Genomic DNA, 27468 nt, shown 5'->3' with positions numbered 1-27468 from the left:
TAATCGCTTATGTGGGACCTTATCGAAAGCCTTCTGAAAGTCCAAATACACCACATCCACTGGTTCTCCCTTATCTATTTTACCAGTTACATCCTCAAAAAAATTCCAGTAGATTAGTCGAGCATGATTTACCTTCTGTAAATCCATGTTGACTTTGTCCGATCCTGTCACTGCTTACCAAGTGCTCTGCTATTACATCTTTTATAATAATAGATTCTAGCATTTTCCCCACTACCGATGTCAGGCTTACCGGTCTATAATTCCCCGCTTTTTCTCGACCACCTTTTTTTGAATAGTGGGGTAACATTAGCTCCCCTCCAATCCATGGGTACTGTTCCAGAGTCTATCGAGTTCTGGAAGATGACCAGCAATGCATCTACTATTTCCAGGGCCACTTCCTTAAGTACCCTGGGATGTAGATTATCAGGCCCTGGGGATTTCTCGGCCTTTAGTCCCATCAATTTCCTTAACACCATTTCCCTACAAATACTGCTTTCTTTCAGTTCCACCCTTTCATCAGACCCTATGTTCCCCGGCATCTCTGGGAGGTTATTTGTGTCCTTTGTGAAGACAGAACCAAAGTATGAATTTAGTTGGTCTGCCATTTCTTTGTTTCCCATTATAATGTCCCCTGATTCTGACTGGTGTAAGGGACCAACACTTGACTTCACCAATCTTTTTCTCTTCACATACCTATAAAAGCTTTTACAGTCAGTTTTTATGTTCCCTGCAAGCTTACACTCATTCTATTTTCCCTTTCTTAATTAATCCCTTTGTCCTCCTTTGTTGAATCCTAAACTGCTCCCAATCCTCAGGATTATTGCTTTTTCTGACCAATTTATATGTTGTCTCCTTGGATCTTATGCTATCCCTAATTTCCCTTGTTAGCCACGGTTGAGTCACCTTTTTTGTTTTATTTTTATGCCAAACTGGGATGAACAAATTCTGTAGCTCAGCCATTCGGTCTTTGAATGTTTGCCATTGCCTATCCACCGTCAACCCTTTGAGTGACATTCCCCAATCAATCCTACCCAACTCGCTCCTCAGACCATCGTAGTTTCCTTTATTTAAATTGAGGGCCCGTGTCTCTGAGTCACCTACTTCATTCTCCATCTTAATGAAGAATTCGATCATATTATGATCGCTCAGACCCAAGGGGCCTCGTACAACAAGATTGCTAATTAATCCTTTGTCGTTACATAATACCCAGTCTAAGATGGCCTGATCTCTGGTTGGTTCCTCGACATATTGGTCCAGGAAACCATCCCGTAAACACTCCAGGAATTCCTCCTCCACAGTATTGTTACTAATTTGGTTGGCCCAATCTATATGTAGATTAAAGTCGCCCATGATGACTGCTGTGCCCTTATTGCACGCTTCTTTAATTTCCCTTTTAATGCCATCCCCAACCTCCGCCTTACTGTTGGGAGGTTTATATACCACTCCCACTAATGTTTTTTCCCCTTAGTATTTCTCAATTCTACCCATACAGATTCCACATCATCAGAGCTAATATCCTTCATTACAATTGTATTAATCCCTTCTTTAACCAGTAATGCTGCCCCACCTCCCTTTCCTTTTTGCCTATCTTTCCTGAATATCGAATACCCCTGGATGTTGAGTTCCCAGTCTTGGCCATCCTTGAGCTACGTTTCCGTAATCCCAACCAAATCATATTCGTTTACCTCTATTTGCGCAGCCAATTCGTCCACCTTATTACAAATGCTCCTCGCATTAAGACACAAAGCCTTCAGGCTTGTTTTTTTAACGCTCTTAGACCTATTAGAATTATTATTTACTGTGGCCAAGTTTGATTTAAACCGTTGATTTCTCTGACTGCCACTTTTGTTTTTCTCCTTCCTATCTTTTGCTTTTATCCCCGTTTCCCTTTCCTGTCTCCCTGCTCAGGTTCCCAACCCCCTGCCATTTTAGTTTAAACCCCCCCGAACAGTGCTAGCAAACCTCCCCGCAAGGATATTTGTCCCGCTCTGGTTCAGGTGCAACCCGTCCGACTTGTACAAGTCCCACCTTCCCCAGAAGCAGGCCCAGTGATCCAGGAAACGAAAGCCCTCCCTCCTGCACCAACTCTTTAGCCACGCATTCATCTGCTCTATCCTCCTATTCCTATACTCACTAGCACGTGGCACCGGGAGTAATCCAGAGATTACAACCTTTGAGGTCCTGCTCTTTAATCTGCTACCTAGCTCCCTAAATTCTTGCTGCAGGACCTCATCCCTCTTCCTACCCATGTCATTGGTCCCAATGTGAACCACGACCTCTGACTGTTCACCCTCCCCCTTCAGAATGCCCTGCAGCCGTTCAGTGACATCCTTGTTCCTGGCACCAGACCATCCTGGAGTCACGTCTACGGCCACAGAAACACCTATCTGTACCCCTTACGATAGAATCCCCTACCACTATTTTGCTCTCACTCTCTTTCCTCCCTTTCTGAGCAGCAGAAGCACCCCTGGTGCCGGGAAGTTGGCTGCTGCTGCCTTCCTCTGGTAAGTCATCCCCCTCAACAGTATCCCCTCAACAGTATCCAAATCGGTATACCTGTTTGAGAGGGGGATGGCCACGGGTCCCCTGCACTCCCTGCCTGCCTCTACTGCTCTGCCTGATGGTCACCCATTTCCCTTCTGCCTGTGCAGCCCTTACCTGCGGTGTGACCAACTCACTAAACGTGTTATCCACGATCCTCTCAGCATGGGGGGCCTTGTTTTATTTTTAAACTGTTAAACAAAGAATCAAATATATATTAAGTCTATCATCCATGCTGTTGTGTAGTAGAAGTCAAGACCAAGTGTAATATTCAACTGAAGCAGGATTGAAGGTCAGAATAATTGGACCATGGTGCATCGATGCAATTTAGTGCCTATTTAGAAGTCTAAGTTCTGTCCTTTTTATTTTATATTACCATTAATTCTTGTATCCACATGAGAAACTACCTACCTATGTAAATTTGCCACTGTCATTACACCCTCTTGCTAGTTATGGTCTTGCATTTATAAATGGGAACTTTTGAATTTATAATCATAGATGGGAAGTGTGCAGATGTAAGATTTTTAACATTTAGAATTTTTTTTTTAGATCTCATACAAAAGTTTGCTAATCTATCTGCTAACCTGTTTCTTGACCAACAACTGTCATACACTTCTCCATCTCCTGAGAAGCTGTAGGAGCTCGATTAAAATCTACCTGCCTTTTCTAAAGATTTAAGTTTAATACAACTTACCTGTTGCCTAGGCTTGTTTAGAAATTAATAAATGCTAGTTTCATTGGGAGGGGGGGGAGGCTTATGTTCATAACTGAACTAATCATGACGCCTGTATACATGAGAATTGTGTTAGAGCCATTCTCAAGCCAGAGAGAAAATTATGAATTTTCTAATATGTAATGATGTCGGCTGAAGCTGTGCAGGTGTCTTTTTCAAACTCTTACTGTGCCCAATTTTAAAGGGACAACAACCATACCAAACCAAGGCTGAACTGCTTCATATCTGTCCTAGAAGCATCTTTGAAGTATCAAAACTCCTATAATACTTCTCTTAGGAAAATATTGTGAACAGTTGTACTGCTTCTGGTTTTCTTTTGTGTGATATCAGCAAATTTGAGTTTTTAAATAAACAAGCTAATTGTACACAGCTATCAAAAAAAGTATTCAGCTTTTACAAAAATCCCCTATTTCCAACAAAAATTCTAACTCTAAACTGATCTGTTTTTGACTACTTTGCATCACCAATGGCAAGTACAAAAAAAAAAAATTCTGTTTTCACCATTTAGATTTAAGGAGGACCCAACTTCAATCCTCAGCTGTGCTGTGCAGCAGTAAGGGCATTATAATTGGGCATCAGCACCTCTGGCTTAAAGAGAGGGGAAACTTCACATTTCTGATGACTATACCATGCATGTATTGGTCTCTGGTGAGGACAGGATCAGCTCTGTTTTGATCTCTATGGTCAAATATTCTGCCAGTACTCATCACGTGAACAATGGCCAACTGGGCAAGGTACTGGAAGATGGCCATAACCCACAAGAGAGCAGAATCCTCTAGGAAAAGAAAAGGGTTGGATGGCGAGGACAAAATCTAACGTTCCCTGAAAAAAATCAGAGGGTGAATGCTGAGCATTAAATGAGCTATAAACTGCAGGCTAATGAAAGTTTGTATCGCGGAAGAGCGTAAACTATCACATTTGGTAACCAAAATGAAAATGGGAAGATTTGAATTTCACACAATAGGTATTGAGTCAAATGCTAAAATTGGTTGTGTTCACAGTCTCAACAAAATGCATTATGTACTATAATAGTACTATTACCACAGCATTGTGATTTAATGCAGTGAATATAAAGGATACATTACAATACTTTGAAGGGATAGAATTTATATTGATGAGTGGCTGGTGCGATAATGTGTCCGAGTCACTCCCATTCGAGATACATTACAAACCACGACATAGCTGTTCGGGATGGGCATTAAAAAATAATTATGTAAAATTGAAAAGAATTAGAAAAAATGGGTTAAAGATCCCCCATATTTGTGGCTGTTGCAGATTAGCCATGGTTTAATTGAATGATGCAACAGGTTTGAAGGGCTGTTCCTGTCATTCAATTAAACCATGGCTGATCTGCAACAGCCACAAATAAATATGGGGGATCTTTAAACCATTTTTTCTAATTCTTTTCAATTTTACATAATTATTTTTCTCTATCTCTATCTCTTTCGCTCTCGCTCTCTATCTCTCTCTTAGGCAGTCCCTCAGAACCGAGGATGACTTGCTTCCACATTAAAAAATGAGTTCTCAGGTGACTGATGAGTCAAATGCAGGACCTACAGTCTCTGTCACAGGTGGGGCAGACGGTAGTTGAAGGGGTGGGTGGGTGAGGTGCTTGGGTTGACGTGCGCTGCTTCCACTTGCTCTTGGCGAAGAGACGTGAGGTGTTCAGCGCCTTCTCGGATGCTTCTTCTCCACTTTGTGCGGTCTTGGGCTAGGGATTCCCAGGTGTCAGTGGGGATGTTGCACTTTTTCAAGGAGGCTTTGAGGGTGTCTTTGAAGTGTTTCCTCTGTCCACCTGGGGTGTGTACACACCCACACCCCACCCCCCCTTGTGGCTAGTGCCCACTAATATCACATTGCAGTTGTCACACTCATTGTCAGGTTTGATCATAGCTAGAATTTAAATCTTTTTGACTATGACAAAGGGGTTTAGGGAAAGTACTCCAGTGAGGGGGCAGCATTGTTTGAAGTGTTGCGATCAATGGTAGAGAGGAGGAAATGCAATGCAGCAGTGGTGGAAGAGTGGAGGATCTGAACAGAGACATAGGCCTGGAGAAATGTGCAACATAAGGAAGATTTTAAGATGAGGATGGACGTTTTCAAATTGATGCGCCTAAGGGTGAAGATCAGCAAAAATTAGGATGATTGGATAAAATGTGCATAGCAAAGTCTTTGATGAATTTGAGTTTATGTAAGGTGGAATTCAGAAAGCACGCAAAGAAGGCATTGGAGAGAGATGAGAGTTTTTGGAGGGAGTTAGGTGATGTTTTGGAAGTGGAAGTAGACAGTCTTGGTGACAGATTGTATGCAGGGTTTGAGCTTCTGCTCGGGGTCGAGTAAGATACACCAAGGCTGCATCCTATTGGGTTAAGCTTGATCGGGTATCCAGAAAGGTGGATGAATTTGACTTTCGGTGTAGAGTTTCTTGAGGGCTGAACAGGATGGCTTCAGTCTTGATATCGAGCTGAACGGTCATTCATTACTTAATGTCAGACAAACAGACTGAACACTGATTTTTGGAGACATGGAGCTAGGTATCATCGGCACTCAAGAGAAAGTTGTCCCTTTATTAAGTAATAGTAATGTCACAAAAGGACACCTATTTTCACTTGATTGGGTCATATGCAAGTTATTTCACTTTCAAAAAACAATGAATCAGAACTAACAGTAGCAAGTTGGTTAAAACTTGCATTTATACCATTTTATTAATTTTACTTGCATATCACTGTAAACCTGATGCTTTATCCATTTTGCCCTTAATTTTTGACTTTCTTTACTTCCTACCTTTTTTATTCATTCATGGGATGTGAGCGTCACAGGCAAGGCCAGCATTTATTGCCCATCCCTAATGAGAAGGTGGTGGTGAGCCGCCACCTTGAACTGCTGCAGTCCATGAGGTGAAGGTACTCCCATAGTGTTAGGGAGGGAGTTCCAAGATTTTTGACTTTGTCTCCACAAGGACTGTGCGGTGGTCACTCCTACCAATACTGTCAGGGACAGATGCATCTGCAACCGGTAGATTGCTGAAGACAAGGTCAAGTAGGTTTTCCCCTTGTGTTGGTTCTTTCACCACCTGCAGGCCTAGTCTGCCAGCCGTGTCCTTCAGGACTCAGCCAGCTTGGTCGGTAGTGGTGCGACCGAGCCACTCTTGATAATGGACACTGAAGTCCCCCACCCAGAGTAGGTTCTGTGCCCTTGCTACCCTCAGTGCTTCTTCCAAGTGGTGTTTAACATGGAGGACTACTGATTCATCAGCTGAGGGAGTGCGGTGGTAATCAGGTTTCTTTACCCGTGTTTGATCTGATGCCATGAGACTTCATGGGGTCTGGAGTCAATGTTGAGGACTCCCAGGGCCACTCCTTCCCGACTGTAAACCACTGTGCAGCCACCTCTAGGGGGTCTGTCCTGCTCGTGGGACAGGACATACCCAGGGATAGTGATGGAGGAGTCTGGGAAATTGGCTGAAAGGTGTGACTCTGTGCATGATTGTCAGGATGTTGCTTGCCGAGTCTGTAGGACAGCTTTCCCAATTTTGGTACAAGTCCCCAGATGTTGGTGAGGAGGAATTTGCAGGGTTGACTGGGCTGGGTGTCCAATGCTGTGTCCGAATCCTTACTTGGCCTCGGGACCCAAGCTTGTTGTTCATTACTGCAGATATCCATTCATTTAAATTTTATATTGCTGGCAATTCCGTCCACTCCAATTTGCCAGAGTTTCCCTCTGAACCCAACACTCCAATCTCCACTCCCACATATTTTATTTCTTTTCCACCATGCCTACATTTTCTGTCCCCCTCTCAACTGCTTGCTCTACTACACCTTACCATACACGCTTCAGTTTATATGACAGTAGCATTCTCACCTTTGAGTCAGAAGGTTGTGGAATTATGGCACTCTTCAAAGAAGAACAAAGGGTTCTCCTAGTATCTTAATCAACAGAAGAATAATTTGAGAGGATAGAACTGCAGGGGGATTAAGAGGGAGGGAATCTAGTTGAGAGGGTGGGACTGCTTGGGGATTAAGAGGGAGGGAATCCAGTTGTAGAGGGTGAAGGTATGGCAGATATATATTGAAATAGTTTGTGTTTACAAATGATGGAAGTGAGAAATTTGTACTAGAGGATGTGGGAATGTCATTCACAAAAACTGTAGAAAAGGAATGGATTGTGAAAAATTGGAATACTATAATTAAGTCAGAGTCATGATGGCACACACCTAGACTGTTCAAGAAAGTAAAAGACAAGATAGCATTCCACTTTAGATTTGCAAATTATGCCGGAGGATTGGTGAATAGCCAATCCTACACCTGTTTGAGTACAGGTAGTTACAACAATGAAGGCCAGTTAATTTGGGGTTTTGTAAATAAAAGTATGGAGTACAAGAGTTTTATTGGAGAAAATTAATACAATCTTATGAAAAAGTTACTAGTATACACTTCTACAGGCAAAATACAAAAGAATAACTATACTTATACAGGGAATGGGGAACACACGGCACTATCTTAACAATCCCCTTATCCTTATCCCACCCCCTATACCTAACTAGATTAAGCTATGAGGGGTCAGAACTTCATGCTCACCAATCAAAAGGGGTCTGCTGTACTCAACAGCACTGGGGTTCGGGGTTCGCTCTTGGTGCTCTCTGGAGCCTGCCGTCGTCACGTGGTCTCCGGGTGCTGCAAGGGCATTGTCCAGGTACAAGTACCCCAAAGTTAAAGTCTCTGCTTGGGTAGTTTACCTTGCAGGGATGGCGGTTTCTCTTCCTCGGCCGACAGTTTGAGTTTGCATGAAGATAGTCACAGGTCCGCTGAGACTGAAGGCCCGATGATTCGAAGCCTGTTTTCAGTCGTCTTCCTCAGTTCGTCTTCTCCACTTTGTCTCCCCCTCGCCTAGTCGCGTCCCACCTCGCCTGGCCTGAATTGTCCGTGTCCGCCCGATGCAGTGCCTGGGCGATTCCGGATGGAGTGGGGAAAAGCACGGGCAAAGGCCAGGGGGTAAGCGCGGGACGGGGAAAGAGCAGCAGCCGCGAGGGCGAGGGGCCGGAGCAAGGCTGAGAGCAGCGAGAGAAGGTTGCCGGTGGGCCTACAATTATACTTCTTTGGCCCTTATCTGCATGCCAAATCAGGTTAGTTCTTTGTCTTAATTTTGGCGGGATATTTTAAATAACGGTGGCAATCTACTCTGTTTTTAGATGGCCGGTAATCACATCTACTGGCCCGATGATTGACTTGTTTTGTCATGGATGCACCTCGATGGCTTCCTTAATCTGTTGCCGATTATTTATGCAAACTGCTTGATGGCCTTAACTATAGGCCTAACTGGGTTTGAGATGCCACAATTTTGAGCAGGGGTGCCTCTAGGAGGTTTTGTACTTTTTTTTTTGTCGGAAGAAAGTGTTTGTGATTATGAGGTTGTGCTCAGCACATTTAGTGAGAAGAAGTAGTCCGTTTGAGTTGGACTTTCCGATGCCCTCTTTTCCTATGATGCCTTTCCATAGTTGGTAATCCCGACCGACCCTGGCATTGAAGTCCCCAAGAAGAATGACTTTATCGTCTTTTGGGATACCAGACAAGGTTTTATCCAGGTCAGCAGAGAAGATCTTCTTTACTTCATCTAGCAAATCCAGGGTGGGAGCAAAAGCACTCAACTGTTGCCATCTGATTGTTGGATAGGGTCAGACGCATTTTCATGAGGCGTTCATTGATTCCCACAGGAAATTCGGAGAGTTGGCTAACAAGTTCATTTTTGATGGCAAATCCAACTCCATGGATCCGGGGGGTTTCCGTTGGCTTCCCTTTCCAGTAGAATGTGTAACCCCCCTTCTCCTGCTTCAATTGACCACCTTCTGCTAGTCGAGTTTCAGATGGGGCCGCTATATCAATGTTGCATCGTTTCAGCTCTCTGCATACGATGGCTGTCCTTCTCTCCGATCGATCACTTGTTGCACTGTCTACTAGTGTCCGCACATTCCATGCTCCGAAGTTCAATTTTCTGTTTTTAGGACCGCATTTTGGTGACCCCTCTGGATGCGGTATTCCAGACAGGGTGTTATTGTGGCAGGCTATTTTTGGGGCACCTTTTCTAGCCCCCTCCCTGTTCAGGGTGAGCAGAGTGGATCCTAAATAGGGCTGTTCAGTCGTGGATGTAGCTGGTGGGGGGGGGCTCCCCTGTCTCGATCCAGGAGCCCGACGACTGAATCAGACACCCACCGCCTAGTGTGCCAGCTTGTGATTAGGAGCTTCCAGACCCCTCAATCCTGCCCCCATCACCACTTAGTAATCGCCACAGGACTTTACGCTGGCGTGTTGTAGAGGTAAATGCAGATCCCTCTGAAGGATGCCTGTGCGTGGTATCTTTTAGCGTGGGGTGGTTGGTGCACAGCCAGCCACCACACGATCCTTGACAGAAAAGGGGCCAGGGTCCAGTGGCAAGGAAAAACCGAGACGACTGGGGACCCCTCTCTGCTGCAGCCTCCTTCCACCTTAACAGCCGTTGTGGTGCTTCTCGCAGCCCCTGAACCGAAGTGACTCAGAGTTACCAAAGTGACTGAGTTACCACCGTCATCCGCCTGTTCCACCGTTGAGGACTTGGTATGGATCGCACTTCGTCTGGAACCTCCCCCTTGACCTTACCGCCTTGGGTGACCCTGCCAAGAGCTGTGCTCCCGACGGCATCGCTCACAGGTTCATAGGTTCACGCAAGCCTCTCCACCACCACAAGGTGGCGATCCAAGGAAAACAGCAAAACAAAAGAAACAACTTGCAATTATATAGCATTCCTTAACAGAAAATGTCTCATGGCCCATAGTAGCAAAAGTAATGGAACACTGATCTAGGGGAGGGTGTTTACGAGACGTGATTAAAGAGGGGTTTTTTTTTTTTTTTTTTTTTAAAAAGAGGGCAAAGCAGTGGAGGCATTGTAAGATTTGCAAAATTTCTACATTTCCCCAAAGGTTATTAATAAGAAAAGGGACACTGCATGGACATTTTAATGAAAAAGGGTACCCAAAATGGCGTCCGCGCCTTGTGGCAGAAAGCCTGAGAGATTTTTAAAACTTGGACTCTGTGACGCAGGCAGCTCGTGGAGAAATCGAAACCAAAGCTGCAGTTTCTGTGAAGAGAGACTTTGCATTTGTAAAACCAAACAGGACTTTGAATTATGTATTAGATCAAATTGGAGACAAATCTAAACCCAAAATTGTGGCATCTCATTGACTATGTCATTGTACGGGGAAGGGATCGTCGTGATATTCTGGTCACTAGGGCCATGTTCAGCACTGATGACTGCTGGACAGATCATCGCCTTATCCGAGCAACTATGTCCCTCAAACTAAAGCCCAAGATACGTGCTCGGAAGAAGCAGTTCCGGCCAAAATTAAACATTGAATGTCTTGAGGACACTGCCATAAAGCAGTGCTTTCAGGATTCCATCAGGCAAAGTCTTCCAAAGAAATACCCACATGATACTGGAGAACATTGGGAACTGCTGAAAGCCACTATCCTCAACACCTCCCAGAACATACTCGGTTTCAAGTCCAGAAAACATCAGGACTGGTTTGATGAGAACAACTCAGAAATTGAGCAGCTCAGAGAAAGGAAAAGGAAAGCTTTCTGCGCCTGGCAAAACATCAGCAGCAGCAAGGCCAAAAGAGAGGCTCATGCTAGAGTTAAGGCAGATGTCCAGCAGAGAATAAGGGAGATGAAGAACAACTGGTGGTCTCAAAAGTCCCTAGAAATACAACGTATGGCTGATACTGGGGACTCCAGAGGCTTCTTCATTGCCATCAAGGCAGTTTTCGGACCAAGCTACCGTGGCTTAAACCCCTTACGCTCTAAGGACGGTTTAACTCTGCTCAAGGACAAGGAGGCAATTGACACAAGATGGAGGGAGCATTTTCAAGAACTGCTCAACCGACACAGTAGCGCAGATCTGGAGTCCATCAATCAATTACCGCAGAGACCAGAAAGGGAGGAAATGGGGGCACCCCCAAGCATTGTAGAAGTGCAGAATGCCATCAGGTCCATGAAAAACAACAAAGCTGCCAGCTCGGATGGGATTCCAGCAGAAATCCTTAAAAATGGTGGCCCTGAGCTCCTGATACACATACATGCCTTCCTCTTAAAAATATGGCAGCAGGAAGAAATTCCACAAGATCTCAGAGACGCTTTGATTGTTACTATCTTTAAAAAGGGGGAAAAGTCGGTGTGTGGTAACTACCGAGGTATCTCCCTTCCTTCTTCCACAGGAAAAGTGCTTGCCCGTGTCCTTGCTAACATACTTTTGACGTTATCTGAGGTGCTTCCGGAGTCGCAGTGTGGTTTCCGACCATCCAGAGGAACAGCTGATATGATCTTCACAGCACGTCAATTACAGGAGAAATGCCGTGAACAAAAGCAACCACTGTTCATAGCTTTCATAGACTTAACTAAAGCTTTTGACACCGTCCACCACCAGACTTTATGGCATATCTTGTCTAAGCTTGGTTGCCCCGATAAATTCATCTTAGTTCTGAGGCTGCTACATGACGACATGTCCGCAGCAGCGGTTCTATTTCAGAGCCCTTTACAGTTGAGACAGGAGTAAAACAGGGCTGCATCATTGCTCCAACCCTTTTTGCAGTGTTCATCTCAGTTATCCTCCATCTCATCGGCAATGATCCGCCCACCGGAATTCAAATCCTTTACCGTACTGATGGCTGACTTTTCAATCTCAACAGGCTTAAGGCCAAGAGCAAAGTCTCCATCACTACCATTATGGAGTTACAGTATGCAGATGATAACGCCATCACAGCTCTTTCCGAGCATGATCTACAAAACACCTTGAACGCTTTTTCCAGAGCCTACAAACTTCTGGGCCTCACCATGAATATAAAGAAAACCCAGGTGCTCCACCAGCCATCACCTAATCAGCTTGCAACTCCTCCCTCTATAAAGATTGATAATAACACCCTTGAAAATGTCAACACCTTTCCATATCTTGGTAGCCATTTATCCTCCAAAGCTGACATTGATTCTGAAATCCATCACCGCCTGAGTTGTGCAAGTGTAGCCTTTTCTAAACTGAGGAGGAGAGTCTTTGAAAATCATGACCGCCAAGTCCAAACTAAAATTCTTGTATACAAAGCCATCATCCTTCCCACCCTTTTATATGGAGCTGAAACGTGGACTACGTACAGTAGATATCTCAAAGCCTTAGAGCAATACCACCAACGCTCTCTACGCAAAATCTTGAGGGTCAGCTGGGAGGACAAGCGTACCAACTGGAGTATACTTGAAGAGGCCAATATCTACAGCATCACTACGCTCATTATGCAGCATCAACTCCGATGGATTGGACATGTCATTCGCATGTCAGACTCGCGTCTCCCAAAACAGGTTCTGTACTCCCAGTTGAAGGAAGGGCAGAGGTCTCCTGGTGGTCAAAAGAAGCGTTACAAAGATAACATCAAAGTAATCCTTAAAAAGTTCCATATCGATATTAATAACTGGGAGGAAATCGCACTGGACAGAGACAATTGGAGAAAATGCATCCACAACGGTGCCGCACTACATGAAAAGGATCTCCAGCGTGCCGCTGAGGATAAACGCCAGTGCCGTAAGGAGAGACAACAACTTAAGAAGACCCATACTCCAGTCACTACCAATAGTCTTACATGCCCACACTGTAGTAGAGTCTGTGGATCTCGGATTGGCCTCCACAGCCACTTGAAGACCCACAAGTAGATGACTGATGAAGGACATACCATACTCGAATTCGAGTGGTCGCCGATGATGATGTCATTTGTAAGATTAAGACTATCCATGCAGCCGCCTTTGCCATTACACCCACCCCCCACCATCTCCAAACGCCTGACTTCCAGAAGACCCACCTCCTGTTCTCTCAATCCCCTACCCACTCAACTCCTGATCACTCAATTAGCCTTCCTCACCCCAGTGCTTGTCAATGTTGTTAATCGCTCCCATTACTCGGGCACAGTTGTTCTCCCTTTCAAAACCATCTTCACCCTTTCAAAAAGTCCTCCTTTGACCTGTCTTCTCCAACTACCACCCATGTTTGAACTTACTTCTTTCTCCAAGTCCTCTAATGTGTCACCACCTTTCAGTACCCACCTTTCCCAAAACTCCATTTGAATGCCTTTAGTCGGGCTTCTGCTCTCTTCACATTACCAAGAATGCCCTGGTTAAAGCCACAAATTACATCTGTGACTAACCACAGTGCATTATCCTTCCTTATTCTTTTTGCTCTCTTCATATTGTACAACAAGGTCACCATCCGATTCTCCTCTGCTGGTTCTCTTCTGTTGTCCAACAATGACTTCTCTTCACACTCCTGTACAGTAATCTTCGGAGCTCACCAGGGATTTATCCTTGATCCCTTCCTCTTCTAGATGCGATTTGGGGGTTGGAGGTGTTGGATCCGTGGTTCAGTGGATACGCTATTATTAAATAATCACACGGATGCTGTACATTAACAAATAACAGGTCTTTACTGGAGGAGGGTAATCTCTAGACTGGGGGTACAGAGGCATACGCAAAGCTTATATACCGGTGTGGTCACTGCCGGTACTACAGTATACAGGAGCTGTAAAAGTAGTTCTGACTTAAAGGCACATACTACAATTCCTCCCCTTTTAGATTAGTAATACCCCTAATATTCAAATAACAATTAACATTTCAACATGTACATTAAACAACAAAAGTCCATTTATAGATTCAGTCTTTGGGGCGGCTTCCTGACCCTTTCGGGATAGCGCCTTTCCAGAGGTTCTTGTTCTTGGTGCAGAGGCGATTCTGACCCCTTTTCATCGGGTCGTTCATCGGGTTCCACTGCTACTGGGTCTGAAGTAGATGTCGGGTTCATCCCCAGGTACTCGAGACATGGGGTTGACGCGTTCCTGTGACGCTAAGATCTGATCGACGTGGCGTCTCACAGTGTTCTCCCCGACATCCACTGTGTACATTAATGAGCCCTGCCTTGTACATATCGTTCCGGGTTGCCACTTCTCTGTTCGATAGTCACGGGCCAAGACTGGTTGCCCTACATTGAAGCGCCTTGTCGGCTTCTCATTGATGTGCTGGAATTGTTTGTCCTCAACATTTCTTTGCACATTTGGTCTGAGCAAGTCCAGATGAGATCTCAACCTTCGGTTAAAGAACATCATGGCCGGGGTCTGGTTGGTAACTGCATGTGTCGCGTTTCGGTAGGCTAATAAGAAATTGTCCATCTTATGCTGTAGTGGAATTTCATCGTCGCACATGGCCTTTATCGCCTTCTTAAAGGTTGTACGAATCTCTCAGCCAATCCATTTGTGGCTGGATGATACGGAGCGGATGTGTAATGCCTTACCCCATTCATGAATTTTTGGAACTCGTCGGACACAAACTGTGGTCCATTATCAGAGCAAATCTGCTCTGGTAAACCGTTTCTGGCAAATATGGTCCGTAGGACTGCAATCGTTTTCTCGGTAGTGGTTGAAGACATTTTTATCACCTCAGGCCACTTTGAATGAGCATCCACTGCTATTAAGAACATTGAGTCCATAAAGGGACCAGCGAAATCAATATGCACCCGTTGCCATGGAGAGGAGGGCCACTCCCATGGGTGTAGAGGGGCATGTGGTGGTGCATTTTGGACCTTCTGGCATCCTAAGCAGCTCTTAGTTAGGTCTTCGATTTGTTGATCGATTCCCGGCCACCACACATAAGCCCTCGCAAGGCTTTTCATTTTCACTCCCCCCAGATGACCTTCATGTAGCTCATTCAGCACTCTCTCCCTTAACTTGGGTGGAATCACCACTCTGGATCCACACATCACTGTCCCCTGGCATACTGACAGCTGTTCTCTTCTGGATGAGAATGCTGGCAACAGTGAGTCGCCATGTGTTGGCCATCCCCTCACCGTCAATTCATATACCCGTGACAGCGTCGGATCATTGCGGGTCTCCTTCTCTATATCCGCGTTTGTTACTGGCAATCGTTCAATTATTGACGAATAAAATATCTCGATAGGGTCCACTGCTGGTGCTTCCTCCACAGTAGGCAGTGGCAGGCGCGATAGCCCATCAGCGTTTCCATGCTGTTTCGTGCCTTTATATTCTATTTCATATTGATTCGCCCCTAGAAACAAGGACCATCTTTATAACCGCTGTGCAGTCATCACTGGAACGCCCTTCTTAGGATTAAAGATGGAGACAAGTGGTTGGTGGTCAGTCAGCAAGGTGAACTTCTACCCATGCAGATAGTGGTTGAATTTTTTCACTCCCCATACTAGGCTGAGGGCCTCCCTGTCAATCTGGGCGTAGTTGCGCTCGGCTGAGGTTAGTGACCGAGACGCAAAGGCTACTGGCCTCTCCAACCCGTCTGGGAATTTGTGCGACAGCACCGCTCCAATACCGTCGGGTGATGCATCACATGCCAAACGAATTGGTCGTGCTGGGTTGAAATGGGCCAACACCTCTTTTGATGTGATCAATTCTTTACACTTCTGGAAAGCTTGTCTACGTTTGTCATCCCACTTCCATGGTACCCCTGTTTGCAGTAGAGTGTTCAGTGGGTGTAATACCGTAGACAAATTTGGTAAGAACTTGTGGTAGTAGTTTACCAGCCCGAGGAACGACCTCAGTTGTGACACATTTTCCGGTGCTGGAGCCTTGACTACTGCCTCTATCTTGTCAGGGGACTTATGTAACCCCTCTTCAATCGATGACGTGGCCACAATACGAGATCTGTTTCTGGAAAAACTCGCACTTGTGGTGATTAGCTCGTAGCCCATACTCCTTTAATCTGGTGAGCACCTTCTCCAAGTTGGCGAGGTGATCACCGTCATTTTCGCCCGTGACCAAGATGTCGTCCAAATAACACTGGGTCCCTGGAGTCCCTTGCAGGACCTGATCCATCGCCCTCTGCCAGATAGCCGGGGCCGAGGCTACTCCAAACACCAGCCCGTTGTATTGATAGAGACCTTTTATGAGTGTTGATCGTAAGGTAATGTTTGGAAGCTTCTTCTACCTCCATTTGCAAGTACACCTGGGCTAGATCAATTTTGGTGAAGCATTTACCTCCAGATAGCGAGGCGAAAATATCCTCAATTCGTGGAAGCGGATATTGCACCGTGTGAAGGACTGGGTTCACTGTCACCTTAAAATCCCCACAGATGCGGACCTCCTTTGGTTCCCCAGGCATATTACTCAACGACCTCTTCATTACAGGAACGATGGGTGTAGCCCACTCGCTCCAGTCTACTTTGGACAGTACTCCTGAACGTTCCAACCCTTCCAGCTCTGCTTCAACCGCTGGTCTGATCGCCATAAGGCACTGGTCTGGCCTTCAGAAACTTTGGGCTTGCATTTTCCTCTATTTTAATCATTGCTGTTATTCCTTTTAGTGTTCCTAGTCCCTCTTGGAACACTTCTTTTGTGTCAGTTAGCATTTTTGACAGTCGTCCAGGTGTGACGTTGTCATCCTTTTTGGCCTCAACCTTCAGTGCCTGTATGGAATGCCAATCTAAATGTATCTTCCGGATCCATTCACGTCCTAGCAGTGGTGGTCCTCCATTTGGCAATACATATATATCCATTTTAGGTATTTCCTGGCCTTTATATGTCACTTTCACCCTTATTTTTCCTTTGGGGTAGACTTTTTGCCCCGTATACGTCTTCAAGACAATCTCTGTAGCTTTCAAGGGTATGTGTGAAAATAGTCGCTTGTAGTCTCTTTGATTTATGACTGTTAGAGCTGACCCTGTGTCCAATTCCATTTCCACTTGGACTCAGTCTATCTTGAGTGTAACCCAGATAGTTTGGTGATCCTGCATTTCGGTTACATTATGTAGTTTCAGACAACCCAGCTCCTTGCTTCCGGAGTCTGTGTCACTTTTCTGTTCGTCTGAACCACTGTCCATCACCTGGTGTACCTTTTTTACTTCTCCTGTGGAGATTTCTTACTGTTGGTTTTCTTCCCAGACCTGCAGACTCTTGCTATGTGTCCTGCTTTCCCACACTGTCTGCACACTTGGTCCTTGAACCAACAATCTTTCTGGTCATGTGTTGTTCTGCCGCAGCGATAGCACTTCCCTGTTCCATAGGACATTTCGTTGGTGCCATATTCTTGCGGTCTCCGTTGTATCTCTGCAGCGCCCCTTGCGGCTGCTTCGTGTGATACTGCCATACTGAAAGCTTTGTCCAGCGCAAGGTCCTTTTGTGATAGAAGCCGTTTCTGGGTTCCTTCACTTTGTAGCCCACACACAAACTTGTCCCTTAACATGTCTGCTAGTCCCGCTCCAAACTGGCAGTGTTTCGATAGCTTGCGCAGTTCCGTTAGGTACTCAGCATTGCTTTCGTCTTTGTGTTGGTTCCTTTTATGGAACTTAAATCGTTCTGCTATCAGCAGCGGTGTGCGGTTTAAGTGGTCCTGTAGGATTTCTACTATGCTTTCAAAATTCTTGTTTACCGGCTTCTCTGGGGTTATTAGATTTCGCAGTAACCCATAAGTTTTTGCACCCATGGCATTTAACAGAACCAGTGCTTTATTAGCATCTGGCACTTCATTCGCCCTGCAGTGCACCTCAATACGTTCCACATATGTCGCCCAATCTTCGACTTCATTGTTGAACGTAGAGATACTGCCACTCTTCGGCATCCTTGGGTTTGTGTTAACTATCACCAATGGCGCCTCCCGCGCTTCCCCTTCTTCTCCGCTGGCATATAATGGCGTCTCCCGCGCTCGCCCTTCTTCTCCGCTGCGGCTTCTAAAAATGGCGTCTCCTGCGCTCTTCCTTCTTCTCAATGGCGTCTCCCCTTTCTTCGCCCCGCGGACCCTGTTCAGCCCGTGAGCACTGGCTGTGCTCTGCGCGTTCTTCTTTTGATTTTTTTTTTGACGCCGCTCAGTCTAGAACCTTGCTGCTTCTTACCCTCTCTCCGGTTTGTTTTATTTTCCTCGACGCCGCTCGGTGTTCAACCCCCGGCTGCGCCCTGCGCTCTTCACCCTCTGTCTTACCCCATCGACGCTGCTCGGCTCTCTCTCCGCCGTCGGTCGGCTCCAGCCGCCGCTGCTCGGGAAGGGTCTGCGCTGGCCCTGTCGTCGGTCTCTTAGTGCTCGTTGTGCCTGGGGAACCAAGCCCGGCTCTCCACAGCCTCCCCTGCGAAGTTGGATCTCTGCCTGACTGCTGGGCGGTTGCTTGTGGTCGACGCCCGTGTTCCTGGCCTCGACTTTTTTTTCTGTTGCAGGTAGATTCGAATCGACACTCGTCACCACTGTTGGATCCGTGGTTCAGTGGATACGCTATTATTAAATAATCACACGGATGCTGTACATTAACAAATAACAGGTCTTTACTGGAGAAGGTTAATCTCTAGAATGGGCGTACAGAGGCATGCGCAAAGCTTATATACCAGTGTGGTCATTGCCGGTACTACAGTATACAGGAGCTGTAAAAGTAGTTCTGACTTAAAGGCACATACACTACAGGAAGGTTGCGGTTTGTCACTCCACTGCCATCGTACGCGAGTACCCTGATAGATATCAACCCAGTATTTCGAGAACGGAATGCTCATCTCAGCTCGGCGGGACTATCGGGATGGGGCTTGAACCCATAACCTTCTGGCTCCGAGACGCTAAGCTGCAACTGAGCCAAGGCTCACGCCCTAGGCTGTAATTTTATGCAAGACTTCCTTGCTATTTTATTTTGAGCTCTCCCTCCCCATCTCACGCTTTGCATACCTAGGCTCCCTTGTAACATATTTTGTATATTGTTATTCATTTCAGTGGACCCCTCCACATTTCTCCCTTTCGGAATTGTAGAGTTTGTTCCCCTTCCTTTTTCCGTTTTTCAAGCATTTGGTAATCCTATGTTATGATTGTTTAGTCTAGATTTAGTGAGCCTGAGCATTTGTCTTGTATTACGCCTTCTCTTGTTGAACAACTACCCCTAGACTTGGAGGCCAACAGAGACACTTCTGGAGAAAAAGTAGAGAAGCATTAATGTGAAAGTCTGTGTTGGGATGCTGTAATGGGCCGGGCCTTTGGCTAGCGGGGAGCCGCCTCACCGTAACCACGGCGACAGCAAGCTGGGCTCAGCCAGGAGCGGAGAACGCGCCTCTTCTCGGTTACAAACCGTCTGTGGCTCACTGTTACATACGAGACATTACCTTTAGATTCTGCAACATATCTATAGATTACCTTTGCACGCCGCTTATTTTGCCGCAAACTCCGCCCAGAAGTGGAGGCCCAAACAGCGCGAGCAGTAAGTAGCTGTGATTTCTGCGACTGAACCTTACACAGCGGTAAGGCCAGTGCTCTCATAGCCCAGTCTGCTACTGTTAAATGTAATTATAACTGACAGGAACTTAAACATGCTTATTAATTTTAAAAATAATAAAAGGGGCAAATGACTAGTTTGATATTTTAGTCGTTGCCATGGCAACAAGGCGATCCGTCCCGCACCTGCCGCCGAGTTCCTGCAGAGCCGCTGTCCCTAGCAACGGGCAGAGTGCGGCCTCGGGACGAGCGAGCAAAGCTGTGCCAGCCCAGTGCGTGGACTCTTTACTGTGTTGCTCGGGACCGTGTTGACAACTAACAGCGCATTCCCTGCGTTGTATCGCAGTTGCTGTTTGCATACAAGAGAAAAAATTAAAGCTGTGGAGATCAAGCCAGCAAGAAATGTGACATCTGTCTACTGCCCCACGCCCATCCCCATTACACTTTTGTATTTTCATATAATTGTTAAGGTAAAAAGAAAAGCCGTAAAGGCTGGAAATCTGAAAGAAAAATAGAAAATGCTGGAAATGCTCGGCAGATGCAATGCACCCCCGGAAAAAATGCCTTTTTCTGATATTCCAGCTTAGACCTTTTTAATGAAACAGCTTTTATTACGGCACTATGGGATGTTATAGAAAATACGGGAAATTTGTGGTGGTTTATTTCTTCAAATAAAAAACAACCGCAACAGGGTTAACCAAAGATTGGTGAAAAATAGGTCTTCAGATATGGGGATAGTGCAGGAAAGTGGAGTTGAGGTACAAGATCAGCCATGATTTTATTGAATGGCAGAGCAAGCTCGATGGGCCAAATGGCCTACTCCTGCTCCTATTTCTTATGTTCAGAAAGTTTTTAAAGATAGAGAGGAAGGGGTAAGTTGAGGGATTTACGGAAGGAGTTCTAGAGAGTAGGACCGACGTGGCTGAAGACAATGAATGGACAAAGGGATGAGGAGTCCACAAGAGGCTGGTGTCAGAAGAACGGTATGTTTGGGTTTAGGGATATAGGACTAGAGAAAGTTGAAGAGATAGGTGGAACAGAGCCTTGGAGGGATTTAAAGACCAGGATGAGAATTTTAAATTTGATGTGTTGGTGAACTGGGAACCAATGGAGGATTAGTCAGCGGGACTTAATGTGGGATAGCATATGTGCAGCAGAATTTTCGACAGGTTGGAGTTTATAGAAAGTGGAAGATACAAGGCCAGCAAGGAGAATGTTAGAGTAGTCAAGTTTGGAGGTGATGAAGACTTGTATAAGGTTTCAGTGGCAAAGGGGCTGAGGTAGAAGTGGCAGGTGGGCAAAGCTGTAGAGATAGAAGTAAGAGTTGTTTGTGATAGAAAGTATATGGGTTTGAAATTCAGCTTAGACCATTCCTAAATCTGAATACTAAGTTTGTTGCTATCGGCAATATGAATTAGTGAAACATTAATTTTAAACTTCATATGGGGATCACTAGTCTGCACTTAAGTAGCCCACAAAGACAAAAAGCTTGGGCAAACCTGCATAATTATTGACATTTTGAGTATCTACTGCATATAGAAGAAAGTTGGTATTGATCTGATTGGAAAGTTAATTTTATTTATAGTTTCCACTAGAAATATTGGAAAGCTTTTGGAAATGTGTGATCCTGTTCGTGAAGACCCACTTATGGTTCCTCCTGCCGTGCCAAAACCCAACAATGTTAGCAATAAGCTAACTTCGAGAGTGTGCAAATATTTGGAGGCGCAACCAGGTGAGTAAAGAAAGAACTTGCATTTATTTAGTTCCTTTTTACATCTTCAGAATGTTCCAAAGTGCTTCATAGCCAATAAATTACTTTTGAAATGCAGTCACTGTTGTTTTAGTAAGCAAATGTGGCAGTCAGTATTGTACCACAGCAAGGTCCCACAAACAGCAATGAGATGAATGGCCAGTTAATTTGTTTTAGTTGTACTGTTTGAGGGAAGACTCCCTACTGTTCTTTGGAAAAAGTGTCATGGCCTTGGTTTAATGCCTCATCTCAAAGACCTCCAACAATGTAGCACTCTCTCAGTACTGCATTGGAGTGTCAGCCTAGATTATAAGCTCAAGCTTTTGGAACAGGGCTTGAACCCACAACCTCCCGACTCAGAGGTGAGAGTGCTACCACTGCGCCAAAGCTAAAGTACAGTTGATATTTGTATAATTTCTTTTAAACATATACAATAAGCTTGTTTTTACAACCATCTTGCAGTACAGACCACATACAAAACTAGTTCAGCCTCACCCATGATGGTTGATCTCCCTCACACAAGAAGTAACCCTAATCTCATGAACCTGCTCAGTTTACATATCCCTGTATTCACCTTTCTGTCGTCCTGCAGTGAAGCTCAACCTCACACCCTTCTTACTTAGTTGAGTGTGTTAACACTGAGCCAAGCTCACAGTAAAAGGAAAATCTTGCCACGTATAAAGGTTAAAATTTGAAGAGTAATTGTTATTTTGACACTTATTTTCTCCTTTTTCTGCAGTTGCTTGCTCATGCAGGGGTACAGTTCCACAGGTGCGGCTCAACCAACAGTACCTTGACCAAGTAGCTATTGTTAATATGTGAGTGCCAGAGGGCTGTTGAGGGTGTCATATTTGACTCTGGTCCTGACATTTGCACATGTACAGCCTTACCTGTATTCCCCTTCTCTTCCTCGGGTGCTGAGGCCAAACATAGTTGAAATCAGCTAATGTAGCTTGCAGCTTCTATTGAAGCTGGATCTTCTGATGTTTGTGGATCAGTTTCACTGTGGAAAATGTATTTATAAACTGAGCAATTGGAGGAGCTGGTCCATTATAGAAACATGATTCTGTTGATGAGATTCTTGTCTCTGGACTAGAAGATTGTAGCACACCCACACCAGGACTTCAGTAAAGAATCTAGGCTAATACTTCATTGCAATACTGAGAGAGTGTTGTATTATCAGTGGTGGCACCCTTCAAATGAGACAAACTTGGGTCCCAAATGACTATTTGAATCATTCAGTTGGATGTTAAAGATCTCAGCATTATTTAAAGAAGAGCAGGGAGTTTTCCTGGTGTCCTGTCCAAGACTTGAAACATAGAAACAGGAATAAGCCATTCAGCCCCTCGAGCCTGTTTCGCCATTCAATTAGATCATTACTGATCTCTACCTTAACTTCATTTATCCACCTTTGTTCAATATCATTTGATACACTTAGCTAACAAAAATATTGCTCGCTTTAAGAATATCAGCAAGAAAAACAACTTAATAGGTAATTCATCTCATTGCTGTCTAGAATATTTCTGATACAGGATAGCTTTTTTAAAAATTAGTTTTTATGGGATGTGGGCATCGCTGGCAAGGGCAGCATTTATTGCCCATCCTTAATTGCCCTTGAGAAGGTGGTGGTGAGCCGCTGCCTTGAACCGCTGCAGTCCGTGTGGTGAAGGTACTCCCGCAGTGCTGTTAGGTAGGGAGTTCCAGGATTTTGACCCAGCGATGATGAAGGATTGGCGATATATTTCTAAGCCAGGATGATGTGTGACTTGGAGGAGAACTTGGAGGTGGTGGTGTTCCCATGTGTCTGCTGCCCTTGTCCTTCTAGGTGGAAGAGGTTGCGGGTTTGGGAGATGCTGCCGAAGAAGCCTTGGTGAGTTGCTGCAGTGCATCTTGTAGACGGTACACACTGCAGCCACGGTACGCTGGTGGTGGAGAGAGTGAATGTTCAAGGTAGTAGAGGGGGTGCCACTCAAGTGGGCTGCTTTGTCCTGGATGGTGTTGAGCTTCTTGAGTGTTGTTGGAGCTGCATTCATCCAGGCAAGTGGAGAGTATTCCATCACACTCCTTGCTTGTGCCTTGTAGATGGTAGAAAGGCTTTGGGGAGTTTCGCGAGGTGAGACACTCGCCGCAGAATACCTAGCCTCTGACCTGCCCTTGTTGCCACAGTATTTATGTGGCTGGTCCAGTTAAGTTTCTGGCCAATGGTGACTCCCGGGATGTTGATGGTGGGGGATTCGGCGATGGTAATGCCATTGAATGTTAAGGGGCGGTGTTTAGACTTTCGCTTGTTGGAGATAATCATTGCCTGGTACCTCTGTGGCGCGAATGTTACCTGCCACTTATCAGCCCAAGCCTGAATGTCGTCCATGGGGGCGTGGACTGCTTCATTATCTGAGGAGTTGTGAATGGCACTGAACACTGTGCAGTCATCAACGAACAACCCCATTTCTGACCTTATGTTGGAGGGAAGGTCATTGATGAAGCAGCTTAAGATGGTTGGGCCTAGGACACTGCCCTGAGGAGCTCCTGCAGCGATGTCCTGGGGCTGTGATGATTGACCTTCAATCACCACAACCATCTTCCTTTGTGCTAGGTATGACTGCAGCCAGTGAAGACTTTTCCCCCCGATTCCCATTGACTTCAGTTTTACTTGGGTTCCTTCATGCCACACTCAGTCAAATGCTGCCTTGATGTCAAGGGCAGTCACTCTCATCTCACCTCTGGAATTCAGCTCCTTTGACCATGTTTGGACCAAGGCTGTAATGAGGTCGGCAGCCGAGTGGTCTTGGTGGAATCCAAACTGAGCATCAGTGAGCAGGTTATTGGTGAGTAAGTGCCACTTGATAGCACTGTCGATGACACCTTCCATCACTTTGCTGATGATTGAGAGTAGACTGATGGGGTGGTAATTGCCGGATTGGATTTGTCCTGCTTTTTGTGGACAGGACATACCTGGGCAGTTTTCCACATTGTCGGATAGATGCCAGTGTTGTAGCTGTACTGGAACAGCTTGGCTAGAGGCGCGACTAGTTCTGGAGCACAAGTCTTCAGCACGATACCCGGGATGTTGTCGGGGCCCATAGCCTTTGCTGTATCCAGTGCGCTCAGCCATTTCTTGATATCACTTGGAGTGAATCGCATTGGCTGAAGACTGGCTTCTGTGATGGTGGGGACCTCAGGAGGAGGCCGAAATGGATCATCCACTCGGCACTTCTGGTTGAAGATGGTTGCAAACGCTTCAGCCTTGTCTTTTGCACTCGCATGTTGGGCTCCACCATCATTGAGGATGAGGATATTCATGGAGCCTCCTCCTCCCGTTAGTTGTTTAATGGTCCAGCACTATTCACGACTGGATGTGGCAGGACTGCAGAGCTTTGATCTGATCCATTGATTGTGAGATCGCTTACCCCTGTCTATAGCATACAGCTTCCGCTTTTTAGCATGCATGTAGTCCTGTGTTGCAGCTTCCCTAGGTTGGCACCTCATTTTAGGTACACCTGGTGCTGCTCCTGGCATGCTCTTCTACACATCGTTATTGAACCAGAGTTGGTCCCCTGGCTTGATGGTAATGGTAGAGTGAGGGATATGCCGGGCCATGACGTTACAGATTGTGGTGGAATACAATTCTGCTGCTGATGATGGCCCACAGCACCTCATGGATGCCCAGTTTTGAGTTGCTAGATCTATCCCATTTAGCACGGTGGTAGTGCCACACAACACAATGGAGGGTGTCCTCAATGTGAAGACGGGACTTCGTCTCCACAATGACTGTGCGGTGGTCACTGCTACCGATGCTGTCATGGACAGATGTATCTGCGGCAGGTAGGTTTTTCCCTTGTGTTGGTTCTCTCACCACCTGGCCCAGACTGGCAGCTATGTCCTTCAGGACTCGGCCAGCAGTGGTGCTACCGAGCCACTCTTGGTGATGGACATTGAAGTCCCCCACCCAGAATACATTCTGTGCCCTTGCTACTCTCAGCGATTCTTCCAAGTGGTGTTCAACATGGAGTACTGATTCATCAGCTGAGGGAGGGCAGTAGGTGGTAATCAGTAGGAGTTTGGCTGAAAGGTATGATTCTGTGTGTATGACTGTGTCAGGCTGTTGCTTGACTAGTCTGTGGGACAGCTCTCACAATTTTGACACACGTCCCCAGATGTTGGTAAGGATGACTTTGCAGGGTTGATTGGGCTGGGTGTGTGTCGTTGCCATGGTCGTGTCCGTAGCTGGTGCCGAGGTCAATGCCGGGTGGTCCATCCGGTTTCATTTTTATTATTTTTCGTAGCGGTTTGTTACAACTGAGTGGCTTGCATTTCAGAGGGCAATTAAGAGTCAACCATATTGCTGTGGGTCTGTAGTCACATATAGGCCAGACCAGGTAAGGACGGCAGATTTCCTTCCCTAAAAAGCATTAGTGAACCAGATGGGTTTTTACGACAATCCGATAGTTTCATGGTTACCATTACTGATACTAGCTTTTCATTCCAGATTTATTTAATTAACTGAATTTGAATTCCCCAGCTGCCGTGGTGAGATTTGAACTTACATCACTGGATCATTAGTCCAGGCCTCTGGATTATTAGCCAGTGACATTACCACTATGCTAATGTTCCTGTCTGCCGCATCTTCCTACATAACAAAAGTAAATTATTGTGTGAAGTGCCTCAAGATGATTCAATATCAGATAAAGTGCTATAAAAATGCAAGTATATGAAATAGAAAACTGAACAGGAAATGTTTGATGTTTTGGAGTGCTATGATTAGTGTATTATGGTCAAAGACTATGTGCTATTAAGTGGTCTTCAGTGTGCATATTGTTGCAGTTTAAGTATCTGTTCTGCATATAGAATGAAGGTTTCAAGCAATTTGGAAGCTAATGAAAGCCACGGTTATGCTTTGTTCTCTATAGAAGCCACTCGAACTGCTGAAGAGATGTTGAACGTATGTGCTTGTTTTGGTGAAGGAGCAAAATCTGGAGAGAGCGACAAGTCAGTCTCTGAAATGTCATTGTATTTAAAGCAACAAACAGGTAGGTGCATGGTGAAGTGCAAACATTGAAACTTGTTTCCTTTGCCTAGATTTTCTTCAATACTTTTCTTCTCGTCCTGATGATCTAATGGGTAGTGCTACTGCCTGGTGTCAGACTGAGCCTTACAGATCAGGTTTGGTTTCCTGTGTGTGCTGAATTAGCTGATTTAAGCCAGGGCATGGATTGGGATATTATAATTACTCTTCAAGCAGCTGGACTAAGATAGGGAAAAGAATCAGTTATTGTTCCCGCTGCTGATCACTATCCAGTGACTCCCGCAGGAAATGATGTGCATGTGGATGTTGTTTGCGGACAGGCCCTCCAAGATCTAATCACCTGTGAATACTTACCATCTCATCTCCCATATGAAGAATGGCTATTTGGGTGAAGTATTGTCTGCCGTGGATACCCCTGGATCTGTATCGCAACAGGAGAACATTTGGGGAAAATATCAATATTTCAGTTTAAATGGGGGTTATAGATGATATAATTGGTGATCCACTCAATTTACTGAGCTCAATATGTGAAAGAGTTGAATTACCAATAGATATCACAAGCTCAGGGAAATTTCCACTTTAACGTAACTCACTTGGATGTGTTCATTTGTTTTGACTCCGAGGTATTGGATTATGTGTGGGTAGATGCTATTTGTATTGTTACTATAGTTAGTTAGTATACTACTAAAGAATGAAAATAACCTGTCACGCCACTTAATCATAGAATCATAGAAATTTACAGCAAAGAAGGAGGCCATTCGCCCATCTTGTCCGTGCCGGCCGACAAAGAGCTATCCACCCTAATCCCACTTTCCAGCACTTGGTCCGTAGCCTTGTAGGTTATGACACTTCAAGTGCATATCCAAGTACCTTTTTAAATGTGATAACGTTCTCTGCCTCTACCACCCTTTCAGGCAGTGAGTTCCAGACCCCCACCACCCTCTGGGTGGAAACATTTCTCCTCAAATCCCCTCTAAAACTTCTGACCAATTATTTTAAATCTATGCCCCCTGGTTATTGACCCTTCTACTAAGGGAAATAGGTCCTTCCTACCCACTCTATCTAGGCCCCTCATAATTTTATACACCTCAATTAGGTCTCCCCTCAGCCTCTTCTGTTCCAAAGAAAACAACCCAGCCTATCCAATCTTTCCTCATAGCTAAAATTCCCC

The 27468-nt window shown here is 45.4% G+C and overlaps 1 protein-coding gene and 1 long non-coding RNA gene across 5 annotated transcripts in view; one reads left to right on the top strand and one right to left on the bottom strand.

Annotated features, from left to right (window-relative positions):
• LOC147121967 (uncharacterized) overlaps positions 1 to 19768 on the bottom strand; it is a 35193-nt gene extending 15425 nt beyond the window's left edge. Inside the window, exon 1 of the long non-coding RNA XR_015077656.1 lies at positions 19447 to 19768. This is a non-coding gene — a long non-coding RNA (uncharacterized LOC147121967). The remainder of the gene's footprint in view (positions 1 to 19446) is intronic.
• axdnd1 (axonemal dynein light chain domain containing 1) overlaps positions 18763 to 27468 on the top strand; it is a 209007-nt gene continuing 200301 nt past the window's right edge. For 2 of the 4 annotated variants that reach the window (XR_015077655.1, XM_085982559.1), the window contains exons 1-3: positions 18764 to 19514; positions 21110 to 21256; positions 26182 to 26301. Coding sequence is in view for 3 of the 4 variants with exons in the window: in XM_085982559.1 (XP_085838685.1) it covers positions 21142 to 21256; positions 26182 to 26301 (235 nt within the window). In the remaining variant the exon portion in view is untranslated. Of the gene's footprint in view, positions 19515 to 21109; positions 21257 to 26181; positions 26302 to 27468 lie in introns of all 4 variants that reach the window. The other 2 variants (XM_085982558.1, XM_085982557.1) reach the window with 2 other exon arrangements.

The sequence above is a fragment of the Somniosus microcephalus genome, chromosome 3 (assembly GCF_052327205.1).
Source record: "Somniosus microcephalus isolate GS21.2 chromosome 3, FLI_Smic_1.0, whole genome shotgun sequence".
NCBI classification, from domain to species: domain Eukaryota; kingdom Metazoa; phylum Chordata; class Chondrichthyes; order Squaliformes; family Somniosidae; genus Somniosus; species Somniosus microcephalus.
The sequence above is the reverse complement of the archived record's forward strand: the minus strand, read 5'-3'. Positions and strand labels throughout refer to the sequence as shown.